Raw genomic sequence first — 12,759 nt, forward strand, 5'->3', positions numbered from 1 at the left:
CTTAGGGACTACTGTACTGTAGTTCACCTAGGATCCACTTGGGGGGCCAGATACGAAGAATCCGATATTTCTGATTTTACTAAATCCACTGTTTCTTGACCCTTGATGGGTAAATGCTTATAGGAAGCTATGTACAGCTACACCATGTAACTATAGGCTTACACATTATCTATAAGTTCAAACTCCAGAGGCAACAGTTATGCTGGTATTTATGTTAAAGCAGACACTTCAGTGAACTTGGTGATGGTGAAAATCTAGAAAATCTGTGTAAAAACTGTGTAGTTGGAAAAGTATTATTATAAGAACTGATCTTGTGGTTTTACTGTCAATGCCAGTTCTGTATTCATTAACAGGCTGGCCATAAACAACCCCCTCCCCCAATAGTACTGTATCAGCTTTATAATTCCACTACAAGCACCCAATTAGGGGGTGCCTGGCACTTCAAAAATTACAAAACTGGGTACATGACTTGCTGAATAAGGCATTTTCCATAGCAGGGATAACTCTAGGTTCTGTAATTCATGCCAGCTCAGGTATTCCCTTGTGTATATTCTTCTCTCCCCCATCTCGTCCAGCTGCTCCTTGGGCCCCAGCTTGTATTGCACTCTGCAACATTCACTGCCACGTAAATCCAATAACTGGGCATCCAACAAAAGGCAGCTGTCCTACAATTGTCTAAATAATAGCTTTCCAGCAAGTGCTACATGGAAGCGTGGAGATGGAACTGTCGGCACCTCAAAGAATTACACAACCTCCTAAGCAGATATGAATTTTATGAAGCTGCATTTCTAGGTTTAATTAATGTAGGTAAACTGTCTGGTCTCTAGGGCAACACTGCCCAAATTTTTCCAAATGAGAAAGTCATTTAAGACTGTAGAGCTCTGCGGTAGACTGGGGGGGGGGGGGGGCACATCTGGCTGCAGACCAAATATAAGAAATACTTATACTGCTGATTGGGCACTGTTGGCCAAGGAGCACATCGATGTGTTGATGAAGAGGTGGTACCATGCTTGGCATTCTATCAATATGTCGCAGGACACAGGATGGGCTGGCACTGGATCCTCCTATGCCTGTGAATTAATTTTTCACCCCCCCTTAAAGGAAAACTATTCCCCCGAACCAATTAGATCTCTATATAATATATTGCATAAACCGGCTCATGTAAAACTCTGCTTCATCTAAATAAACCATTTTCATACTTTTTTAGTACCATGTGCCATTGGGTAATCCTAAATAGAAAATTGCCATTTTAAGAATTAAGGGCCTCCCCTGGGATCATAGGATTCACAGTGCACACAAACAAGGCACACATACATGCTAGGCCCCATCAGCCAATGAATGGACAGAGTTCTGTCTCTTGCTTCCACACTACTTCCTGTTACAGTAAGAGCTGCATTATTTCCTGTCAGCTGATCTCTGAGGGGGCACACAGCCCATCACTAAATGGTGGCTCAAGAGAAAAGTTGCAAACGAGCAATATTTACTGATATTTATATTTCAGTTTGGCAAGATTCTTTAATAGATCACTTAACATAATATAAAATGACATTACTTGTCATTTAAGATTTCTCAAGGTAACTTATAAATGGTGCATTACCAAAACAAAAACTGTACAAAAATGTACAAACAAAAATGTGCAATGTTTATTTGGAAAACTTTAAACAAAAAAAAAAAAAGATTTAGCAGTGTCTTGTATGTAACTTTTAACTGCTCTCTCCTCTTTGTTTTATATATTTACAATACTAGATGATTTGCAGATACAGCTAAATACCACATAGATATTAAAATAGAATATACATGGAAAGAGGTTGTGTACTTGGTGTGATGCTGCCATCTAGTGACAAATAACTATACCAAAGAAACATTCATTACTGCTGCTTACTGCATAGTATTTCACTAAAATGTCTCATAAATGTTCTGTTTGCCCCATGGGATTTATTTAATTAAATTACAAGATGCTTTTGGAGAGTTTAGACTTTTTGTATTGAAAAGGAAAGGAAATCTGTATTTTTCAATTATTCAAGGTAAAAAAGAGTCTACTAGTGAGTAACTACTGACAGCAGGACAAATCTGGGACTACTGTAGTTTTACTAAGATAAATCTGCACCTACAATATGGACTGAACTTTAATTTACGGTGTTAGACAGTGGGGATCTATAAAATGATTTAGCTGGCATATTGCACATTCAGCTTGGCAGTGAGTTGACTGAAGTCCCAATAGGTTGGTATTTCAGCACATTTTCAGCTATTTAAGTGAAAGTACTTAAAGAAACCCTGGTACCTGAGAACATTCTGAATGTTTAACTCTTTGCATGGTTCCTGTACCCTTTGCTGTTAGCAGGTGGGATCCTATCTCTGGTGCCACCATAGACATCAGACCAGAAGCAGCCCCTCACCAACCCTGTACTTCACTCAATTCTCGTGACCAGAGCACTAAATAATTCTAACTTAATTCACCTTTAAAGTTGCCAGACGTGGCTATTTGCTTTCTTTTCTAAAGTTCTCCCTGCCAGTTTCAGGGAAGGATCTCCACCAAACCCCCGGACCACTTGCCACTGGCCCTGATCTGCCAATAAAATCCCCTTCCCAAGCCCGATGTATAAACCCAGTAGACTTATGATAAACTCAGTGGGCTCACTGGGCTGACATGCCTGCTACCATAAAGATTGCTTTATTTTGTTATCTTGTGGGATATACTTCTTCCCACTTTCAACCGAGTCAGTGCCAGAGGGGGCAGGGCTAAAGCAAATGGCATGTAGTCTGCCCTGCATCTATGTTTACTTTTGGTGCATATCATTGGTTATTATTTTAACCTTCTAATACTTATTAAAATTGGGTCACTCTCCCAAGGGAGAATTTGTCCCTGTTGGCAATTCCTGGGTGCCAGATATGCTGCGGAAACTTACAGAGATGCCCTGCCTTTGCCCACAAGAAAAATGATAACAGGCAGCTTAAGGAGCCATGCCAAGTTTAACAGTTGTTTGACTTTTCTGCCACTTACACAGCCCAAGCATGGCTCCCTGATTGTGATCTGAACTTCAGAATACAATATTTACTATGCAGCTGAGGAGAGGGTGCTTGGCAAGGAACCCTAATGGTGGGTATGGTGGCCCAGTGGTTAGCATTGCTACCTTGCAACACCACCGTCCTGAGTTCGACTCCAGCCTGCCTGCGAGGCGTTTGTATGTTCTCCCCAAATCTGGTGGACAGAAACATACAAGCAGGTGAAGTGGCTCCTAATGTGTGTGAATGTGAATGGGACATTAGATCTAAATGCACAGAGGAAAGGACTGTGTGAATGTCAGTGTTAAATAACACGAGATGTACTACCCAATGCTAACCTCCGGGGTTGGGTGCAAGCTAATTTGCCTCATTCAACTTTGAGGTAAGCTACAGTATAACCGGTATCTCTTACTAAACCTGCACTATGGCCTTCTCCTACCAGGTACCTAATAAGGTATTACCAGATGAGGGAGGCTTATGAGATATACCTAATACAAGCCTGCATATTTTTTAATAAACCCAGTGTTATGCACTTTACATTAGCATGTAACATATATACTTACTGTATAACTGCAATTTAACTTCCTTTGAAGCCAGATCTATATAACTTGTATTTGACATAATGCATGTGTTATGACTGCACTGGTTTTTATATGGCTTTGCCATGTTTATAAATTCTAAATGCTGGCAACTTTCTCCTCTAATTGCCTATGTTTATAAAATACACCTAATGTAATTCTGCCCAGGTTTATCCAGTTGTAAACTCTGCACCCAGAAATGAAAGGGACGAGTTGGCAGTCCTCTTTGTTGCATGGGTTTCAGCACAGCTACACAGAAGTCAGTTGCAGTTCACAACTAAATCCTATATGGTTCCTGCCCTCTCTGAGCCTTTTGGAGTTATAATCCTGCTTGGCCATGTAGTCAATCCTTTCCCCAGAATCCTTTTCTACAGAACAGTAGCCTCTTTTTCAGTCCCATCTATCGCCCCTGATCCTCCTCCTGGTTTAGGATGGAAACACCTAATAATCACCATCAGCAAATCCCTGGCAAGATACTGGCACTGTCCAAATGCCCAGAATACCTGCTGCAGGGCCACTTGAAGGGTTTAAAGGAGTAAACCGCTTTAGAAGCTTTCTCTGTTTGCTTAAGATAGCAGCTGCCATTTTAAGTAGCTTCCTGCCTGCAGTCTAGCCATTATAACTCAGATCACACATTCTAGTGGGAGTGGGAGCAGGAGAGGGGAGAGAGGAGGGAGAGAACTGTGCTGTCTCTGGCCACGAGAATTAAGGATGTTTCTGACAGAGGAAGTCAGACACTGGAACATCATGTTTATGAGACAAGAAATCCTGTGTTTCTTTTGATAGAGGACTCCGTGCAGTGTTTCTGTGAGTGCTTATGGCTGTAATTATATAGACCTTTCTAATAAAGCTTACTTAGTTTTTACCTTTCCTTTTCCTTTAAAAGAAAGATACTAGTGTTTAATATTTAGGTGAAACTTTTCTAAACAGGAACCAAAAATCCTTTTGTTGATGCCAAGAAACACCAGAATGTCTAGAAGAGCAGAATGCACTAAAAAATCTGGAATGTATCTCACAAAGGATCAGATTCAGTTCAGTGAGAAAAGGGTTTATCATATGTCGAGATTTAATTTGAGATGTTATTCAATTCAGAAAAATCACAGCTTATTATGTGAAAACTCTATTCAAATCTATGGGAAAAACTGGAACTGAATAAAGAGAATTGTTTTTTTCATCAAATTGAATCTCTTCCATGAGTTTTCATGTGATGAACCATGAGATCAGTTTTTCTTACTGAATTGTTCATGTACCCAAATTAGCTATACTTGTTTGGTTTTTGACCTGGTTTTTGTTGTAAGTTGCATCCCACTTTGTATTTGAATATGTCAGTAAAAGCTGCAAATACTGCAGTACAGTGCACCATAGTACTATCATACTATGATTAGTGCCCCAAAAGTACACAACGTGGTCTTTAGTATTGCTGTGCTGGTGGTGGGACTGTTGGGACTGGTGGTACAACCAATACTGTATAACCAGGGTGAGTTGGGACAGGATGGGGAAAGAAAGTTTTGTTTAACTGGGTTGTGGCATGGGGAACAACAAACAAAAAGCACTGGGACTTATTTGTCAATGCTGGGCAGATTTCCAATTAGGCAGTAATCAGGCCAACTACATCCCCGGTCTGGCCTACACTTACTTTCATTCTTCACAGCAGCAGTGGCCCGCTCCATATTGTAGCTCCCATCATTTCCAGCGACAGTCAGGTGATCCCAATGGGCCAATAAAAAGGGCAACCATTTGGGAGTTTTAACCCTGAAAGCAAGTAAGTTGCAGGTAAAACTTTGTCCCTGTAAAATGTATAATGAAGCAGTTGAATTCTTAATGAATCAGATGAATGTGAGTGTAGGACTGGCCAGACCGGGGATGACTATGACATAGTTGGCCAGCTTGAAGTATATAACAATATATGTATGTATGTATAACTTTATTTATAAAGTGCCACAAGGGTACGCAGCGCTGTACAATCTTACAATATACAGAATTACACACAGGGAGGACGAGTGATATAATAAATACAATAAATCAGTATAAATACACAGGGAGTAAGTGCCATGTGGTATGAGACACAGTAGGAAGGAGGTCCCTGCCCCGTAGAGCTTACAATCTAAGTGGTTGGTAACATACAGGCACAAATTGGAAGGTAAGAGTGCACCAGGTATGGGCATTTGCCCTTAAGCGCAGGACTGGGCAAGATAATGTCTTAGTGCTCCAGAAGGTAACAGCTGAGCTTTTTCTTAAAGAGAGCGGGTGCGTTTTCCCTACGGAGGGATTCAGGGATAGAGTTCCAGAGGTAAGGAGCAGCGAGATAGAAAGGTTTAAGACGAGAGAGCGCAGTCGGTATGGATGGTGTAAAGAGACGGAGGCTCTGAGAGGAGCGGAGGAGACGACCAGGAACATGCAGGGAGACCAGTGAAGAAATGTAGTGAGGAGCAGAGGAGTGAAGGGCTTTGAATGTCAGCAGAAGGATTTTGTAAGTTATCCTTTGCTTAACAGGCAGCCATGCAAGAGAGTTTAAGTGAACAGGTTCCCTCTGCAGCAGAGTTTAAGATTGAAAATATGGACAAACAATCCCTGTTTTATTTAAAGGGAAGGGCATTTCCTAGTAGTTTAGTGCACAGAATGTCTTAGGGGCTTATTCATCAATTTTCAAATTTGTGAATGTGAGTTTCCTTTTCTAAATCGATTAAACTTGCATAGCGAATGCTCGCTTATTTATTAAAGTGGCAAACTTATGCAAATTGAGTTTCAAACTCAAAACAAACTGGAATAAAACTCATAAACTCAAACTGAACATATGACTTGACTTTGTCTATGACAACTCCCATTGACTTCTATACTTCAAGTTTTTAGATGGTGAATTTTTACATTTGGGACAGGGTGACACTTTTCAGACCCTATGTGATGCAAACAGGACTGGAAATAAAGTGGATCCAGCAATACAGGAAATCTGGGGGTCCCCAACTTTAGAGAAAAAAATAATGAAACCACAGACGTCTGACCTGTAATCCTTCCTCTTTCCTTTCATTGAGCTGTTGGATGGTTGTTCTACAGTAGCTAGAGAATCATAGGATGAGCACCCCCACATTTATTTCCACAACATAAGTAAGCATTTTTTCATACTAAGGAGATCTTCTGTTCAAGAGGCCCCTTATGGTAGTTCAAAATCTCTAATTTGAACAAAGAACAAATTAAGATTTTTTTTTTTTTAGAATATGGCACAAGGCTGTATAAATAAGCCACCTTGGGTATATAAATCCCTTACAAAAAGTGATTCAGACCAGTTACACTCATCCTACACAAACCATATATTAATTGTAGATTCTCTTAGTACATAAAGATTCTTTCTTTTGTGTGGAATGATTTTATCTAGAAAGCAGGATTATCCATAACGTTAGAATGTAATATATTATACAAGAGGTTGGGGGCCATCTAAAAATGAATGTTAAACTGGTACCACAAAGGAAGCCGGAGGTGCCATATTTCATTTCAGCATCGCTTTTATTATTATTTTGTTTTTCTCAGCCTCAGTCTCATGCATGACTATTTTTAGTCTATGTCATTCTTTCATTCAACACTATGGCTTTGATGCCAGCCCTGCGTAAATACTTAGCTCTTTTCCAACAAAGCGTAAAGAGCCTTTTCTGCTGTTTCGGATGATATGGCTTTTAAACTAATGCGATTAATGTACCATTAAATAACCAGTAAGAGACAACTGTGAGAAAAATAAGCTGAACAGTGATTTCTATGGACATATTTGGACTATAAAATTGCAATTCTTACTGTCTGTAAATGGCAACATTAGTGGAGGATTGAGCTTTAGCTAAGGTTCTCTCAAGGCTTGGTAATTCCATGTGGGAAAATCCATTCAGCGATCCCTTGTGTGCAGAAAATACTATTGTAATATGCTCCTAGAGAGTTCTTTTGCATTAATTCTGGGGTGCAGTTTGGGTGTATTAAATAGGACCAAAATGTTTAAATATTTTGTGTGAAATGTAATCATTAACCTGTGACATTTACTTTAGTAGCAAAACTGAAAAATGTAACATAAACACACACACATATATATAGCTCAACAACTGCATAAATTCAAATTATTCTGGTCAGCACTCAAATGTAAATGACAAAATAACAGTGTTTAATTGCATATTAATCAGCACCACCAATGTTTTGGCTCCTATCTGGGGCCTTCCTAGGGAACTTATAAAATATCTTTGTTCACCGTTGTCTATGTTAGGCCTAAAATACAGTTCTCCTATGACGTGCTTTGGAACGTTCCCAATATGATAAGCACGCATGCTTTGATACATTAACAGAACAGAATGTACAATTGTATTTGGAGTTTGTTAGCAGAAACCAGAGGCTTATAAAGGAATATCAGCCCTGCACATGAATTAAAAACCCACATTAGGCTTAGATTTGTAAAAGGTTAAGACGTTCACCCTGAGCTCAATCTTGAGTTTTTCCTGCAGACTGAGACCTTTCTGTGATTTAGTAGTTTTCTCACTTTTTTTTACCTAAGCATCCGGGTTCTCAGTGGTGAGGAGATTCGAACGAAAAGTCAAACAAGCTAGGGTTGCTACCTTTGTGTTATTTGAAAACTGCATGGGAGGTGGCTAATGTCAGGGACAGAGTTGACAAGAATGGCATCAGGGGACAAGGCTGCGAAGCAGCAACCTGTGATTGGCTGACTGCAGCATCAGTCAGTCTAGCAGTGCAGTTTTGAACCTGACAGCCAGTTCAAAACTAAACAGGTAGTAACCTTAAAACCAGCTTTAGCAAATCCATTCAGTAGTAACATTTATTTATCAAAATATTGATGAACATATATACATATAACTTTTGACTTCTTTTAACACTTTCTGTAATGGCTATAGTGAGCTGCATGTTGCCAAAGTTATTGTATATATCATATTTTTGGGTCAGATTATGTTAAAATGATAAAATAGTTTTCTTATCCAAATAAAATGTCATTATCAGTAATAATAATCAGTAATTGAAATCATCTGAAGCACTAAAATAGACTTTATCCAATAACCTTATCAAAACAAGTAGGTTATGATGTGTCTTACCCCTAATGATTCGGTTAACCACATGACACAAAATAATGGTTGGACAAATGGGTCAACTGGAATGAGTGACTGTAGTAGGTGGTTTGCAGATTTGACAAAGCACACCTCAAACACCCACCAAGGCAGGGGCCAGTATTACAAATTTACCAGCAAATTTACCAGCAATGTAGTTTGCCAGTAAATTTGTAATATCCTTAAATTTAGCACCTGGCCTGCCCACCTAAGCCCTTGACCTGCCCCAATCTTAACTTTTCTCTTTACAGATCTCCCCCCAAATCCACCCTCTAGCTGTCCATCGCATCATAGCCCTGCCCCTTTGTGTCACTTGCCCTCTTGTCACGTCCCATTTACATCATTGCCTGCCCCCTTTAGTCACTGCCCCCAGCCAGCTGGTAAAAGGAATTTTTGAAGGTGGCAACCCTAACCTCAGATCACAAACAAATTTTGTACATTTACATTTAAAATGCTTGACAAACATGTCTATGAAGGTTTTTTCATCCAGGTCATTATGTATCTAATAGTGGTAATTCTAAGTCATCTGGACTAGCCAATTACTTTTTCATTCCTCATCCTTTCATCCCTCGACAAACATTTATCCTTCATCCAAGTGGCTTTTTCGAGCAATTTATACAATTACTATAATGCAACCATTTACACTAATAATTTTAATACCTGCCTCAGCAAGTCACATGGAATCATGGTTACTGGATAATGGCAGTTATTAATGGTGATGGTACATAGAGTTACTTAGGTCTCTGTAAGCGTCCCTTCTTTTCAGCAGCCCAAAGAAGCTTCCCATAGACTTAAATAAACCACCTGTCATTGCTTACCACCACTAGATAACTCACAAATAAATGTGGCTAGCCTCCACATTTTTTTTAAGCTTGGCTGTTGGCCATAAGCAAGAAAGCAACTTTGATTATTTTCTTTTTTTATTAGGTGGGTTTTTATGGTGCCACGGCAAAAGATCCAACTTTGTTGTCAGTAATAAATACAAAACAAACTGGTAAAAAAAATCAATATACAAGAGAATGCATCTAATGGTCTAAATGTCTCTCAGGCAATCAATCTAGTTCATGCAGCTATTACAGTATAGAAAAAAGGGTTGCAGTCCTTAGGAAAGTTTAGTATATCATAAGAAAAAGTGCCCACAGGAAGCCAACTCTTCTCTTCATCGAATTGCAAAAATAAAGGCAGTAGAAATGTAAGGCATTGGTTGCTGGTAAGCTCTTGGGGCACAAGCTTGGCATTTCTTGTTGTGAGTGACCATTAGAGGAAGAATTCTTTCATCTCTTCTTCTTTTCCATTAATATCTTCAAGCAAAATCTTCACTGTTCTGTCTACCACGTTAGGCCTGAAAAGGGCAAGAAATACATTATTGAGACTTATTCCATAAGCGACAGTGGTGGCACATAGCCCTATTATATCCTACAAAGCACCTGTATGGCAGGCAGTGCAGTAATCAGGGGTGGTTTTTGGCATTTTAACCAATGACCAAAGAAAGGCCATTATTAATGTGATTTGGCATCTCGTCCACACACATTTATGCTTACATTTACACACACATAGACCTACAGGAACATATACCTATTCAAGGTCACTTTTAGAATAGATCAAAAACATAATTTGTTTACGGGCAATATATGGCATTCTAAAATGTAAACTATAAATATAGGCTAATTGGCCTTGGTGATATCAATTATTTTATACAATTTATTTGTGCTTTTACAAAAGATTTAAAATCTGTAAAGCTCAAGTATATCATCATTTTTTTTATTCCCTATATGTTTCACTGATACAGAGAGAGCTGAATGTATATTTGATATTACCCCTAGCTTCTATGAAAATATTACTGGCTTAGCCTTCCCTGGTAGGATGTCCACAAGTTCCTTACAGGGGTGATACTTGCCCCTGCGCCGCCCTGAGGCAGCTTTAGTGATGCCTCCCAACCACCCCACACTTACTTTTCCAGTGCTTAAGGGGGTCCATGGGGGGCTGCATTGCTAGTGCACAATAGAGCTTTCTGCACTAGATGAGACAAATTTCCAGTTTAGTAACTAGAAATGTGGCTAGTTAATGCCCCCCCCCCGGTAGCTCGCAGGGCATTTCCACCTAAGGCAAGGTTCTCACAGCATGAGTGACCCTTGTTCCTTATAACCTCCCATTCTCAGCCAGAAGGGGGGATTGCCAAATGGTCAATGAAGGGGTGGTGCTATGGCATCAGTAGGCATGAACACATTTGGAATTTAATTTAAGCCCTTTAAAGATATTAGTAGCTTCTATGGCTAATCAGGAAGTGCAAATAAGAATATAAGAATAAGCACATCAAGAAATTCCTCTGTTGTAAAACTGTTCCCATATGACACATTTTTACGCTATTGGCTCTGGAATAAAGCTATTTTTGAGTTTGTAAGGAACATCTGCTACATGTTGGGTCATTCTTTTTCTAGTTTATTCCAAATGGGTCCACTTCTCTTTTTAAGGGTGGTTATAAGAGTTATTATTTATATTTGTATTTGCAGAAAGCAGGCTTATATCCCTATACAGTATATATGCTCCCCTAACAATAAGAAAATCTGTAATTCTCTACTGTCCGGGCTCTGTGTATCATTTAATAGCTGACAATATTTCCATAACGGACACGCATTATTCATTTAGTTCTGGCTGGCTCTAGAAATAACAAGTGGAAGTGCATATACAGATGTCTGTTTGGTTTTTCTTTAACTATGATGGATAATGTACTGAAAGTACACCAAACCCATTAAAATGTCACATTTATGTGTTTTCTGAGTTCATCCAAGACTTTTTGGGCAGCCCAGAGTATGTTTGTGAGAAAGAACATTCTAGGCCAGTGGTGTTTGTATACTAGCTAAATCTAACTAGGGAGAGAAACATCCACAAAGGAGGCGTCTCTGATTTGGGGCATTTCCACTGTAAGGTAAGGTTACAATACATCCATTAACATGTCCAAAATGTGCTATGCTGAATGGAAATGTTGGGCAGCCATCATTCCTTTTCCAATTACAGCTCCATCCGTTCCCCGAAGTTCTTTGGTGGGTGCTGTATGGCAGTGTGTATATTTATAATATGATTGGTCCTACATTAATACTCAATAGCTACTGTTATTAACATGGCACATATATGCAGCTATATTAATATATATATATGAGTAAGAGCTTTGCTGAGTTGCGGTGCAACATCATTTAGTGCATATGCATTATCTATCTATCATCTATCTATGGTAAATGGCTCCCACTGAGCAAGCAATATGGCAACTTCTACACAGTGAAAGTAGCAGTTAAGGAATGTTCTGTGCAAATACTCAGTTGAAAACAACAGAGAACAACACAAAAGACACAAAATTAACCTCCATATTTTTGACCCTAGGTTCCTGGCATTCTGTATTTCTGCACACACTGCAAGCACTTAATGGAAGCAATAAACAGTATCTGCCATTGCCATACATTAGGCCAGATTCAATTCGGTGAGAAAAGGGTTTATCACTCCTCAATGAGATTCAATCTGAAATGCAATTCAATTCAGAAAAAACTCTATTGAAATCTACGGGGAAACTAAATTTGGAGAAATGTTTTTCTTCTCGAATTGAATCTCGTCTACTCGATAAACCAAAAGATAACTTTGGTTATCTTGGAGAATGCAGTTATACAGCCCTATTCAGCTAATGCCCTTAAGAACTAATATATAACTGACCTTACTGTATGTAATTGCAATAGGGACCTTAGATTGTAAGCTTTTCTGAGGAAGGGATAGATGTGACTGATGTATAATCTCTGTATAGATCTGGTGGTGCTATATAACTAGGTATTAATGATAATTCCTGATTAAAGAGTACTAGTTCCTAAAGAGCATATGAAAATACAGCAATTTTTCCCATGATAAACAGCCCACCTGAAGCAGTAAAGTGCTTGCAGTTCACAGGAGACCCCTGTTCGTATTTGTTTCCCTTTTTATAGAGTTGCTTAAATGCTAATGGCTATTGTTATATTGAAATTACAGCAGCTTTAATGAGCTGTGGTCACATTCCTACATTCCAAGACTTACAAAAATGCTTAAAATAAAACCAGAGCACACATTTGACTATAATTCTC

The 12,759-nt window shown here is 39.1% G+C and overlaps 1 protein-coding gene across 4 annotated transcripts in view; it reads right to left on the reverse strand.

Moving 5' to 3' along the window:
* Positions 1-8,361: 8,361 nt before the first annotated feature.
* The window catches only part of sncaip (synuclein alpha interacting protein), a 121,164-nt gene continuing 116,766 nt past the window's right edge, over positions 8,362-12,759 (reverse strand). For 3 of the 4 annotated variants that reach the window (XM_012959362.3, XM_031897761.1, XM_012959369.3), the window contains one exon: positions 8,362-10,004. In XM_012959362.3, coding sequence (XP_012814816.1) covers positions 9,920-10,004 — 85 coding nt within the window. In that variant the 3' untranslated portion in view covers positions 8,362-9,919. The remainder of the gene's footprint in view (positions 10,005-12,759) is intronic. The other variant, NM_001005712.1, reaches the window with a different exon arrangement.

This window comes from Xenopus tropicalis, chromosome 1 (genome assembly GCF_000004195.4).
Source record: "Xenopus tropicalis strain Nigerian chromosome 1, UCB_Xtro_10.0, whole genome shotgun sequence".
In the NCBI taxonomy this organism is placed as follows: Eukaryota; Metazoa; Chordata; class Amphibia; order Anura; family Pipidae; genus Xenopus; species Xenopus tropicalis.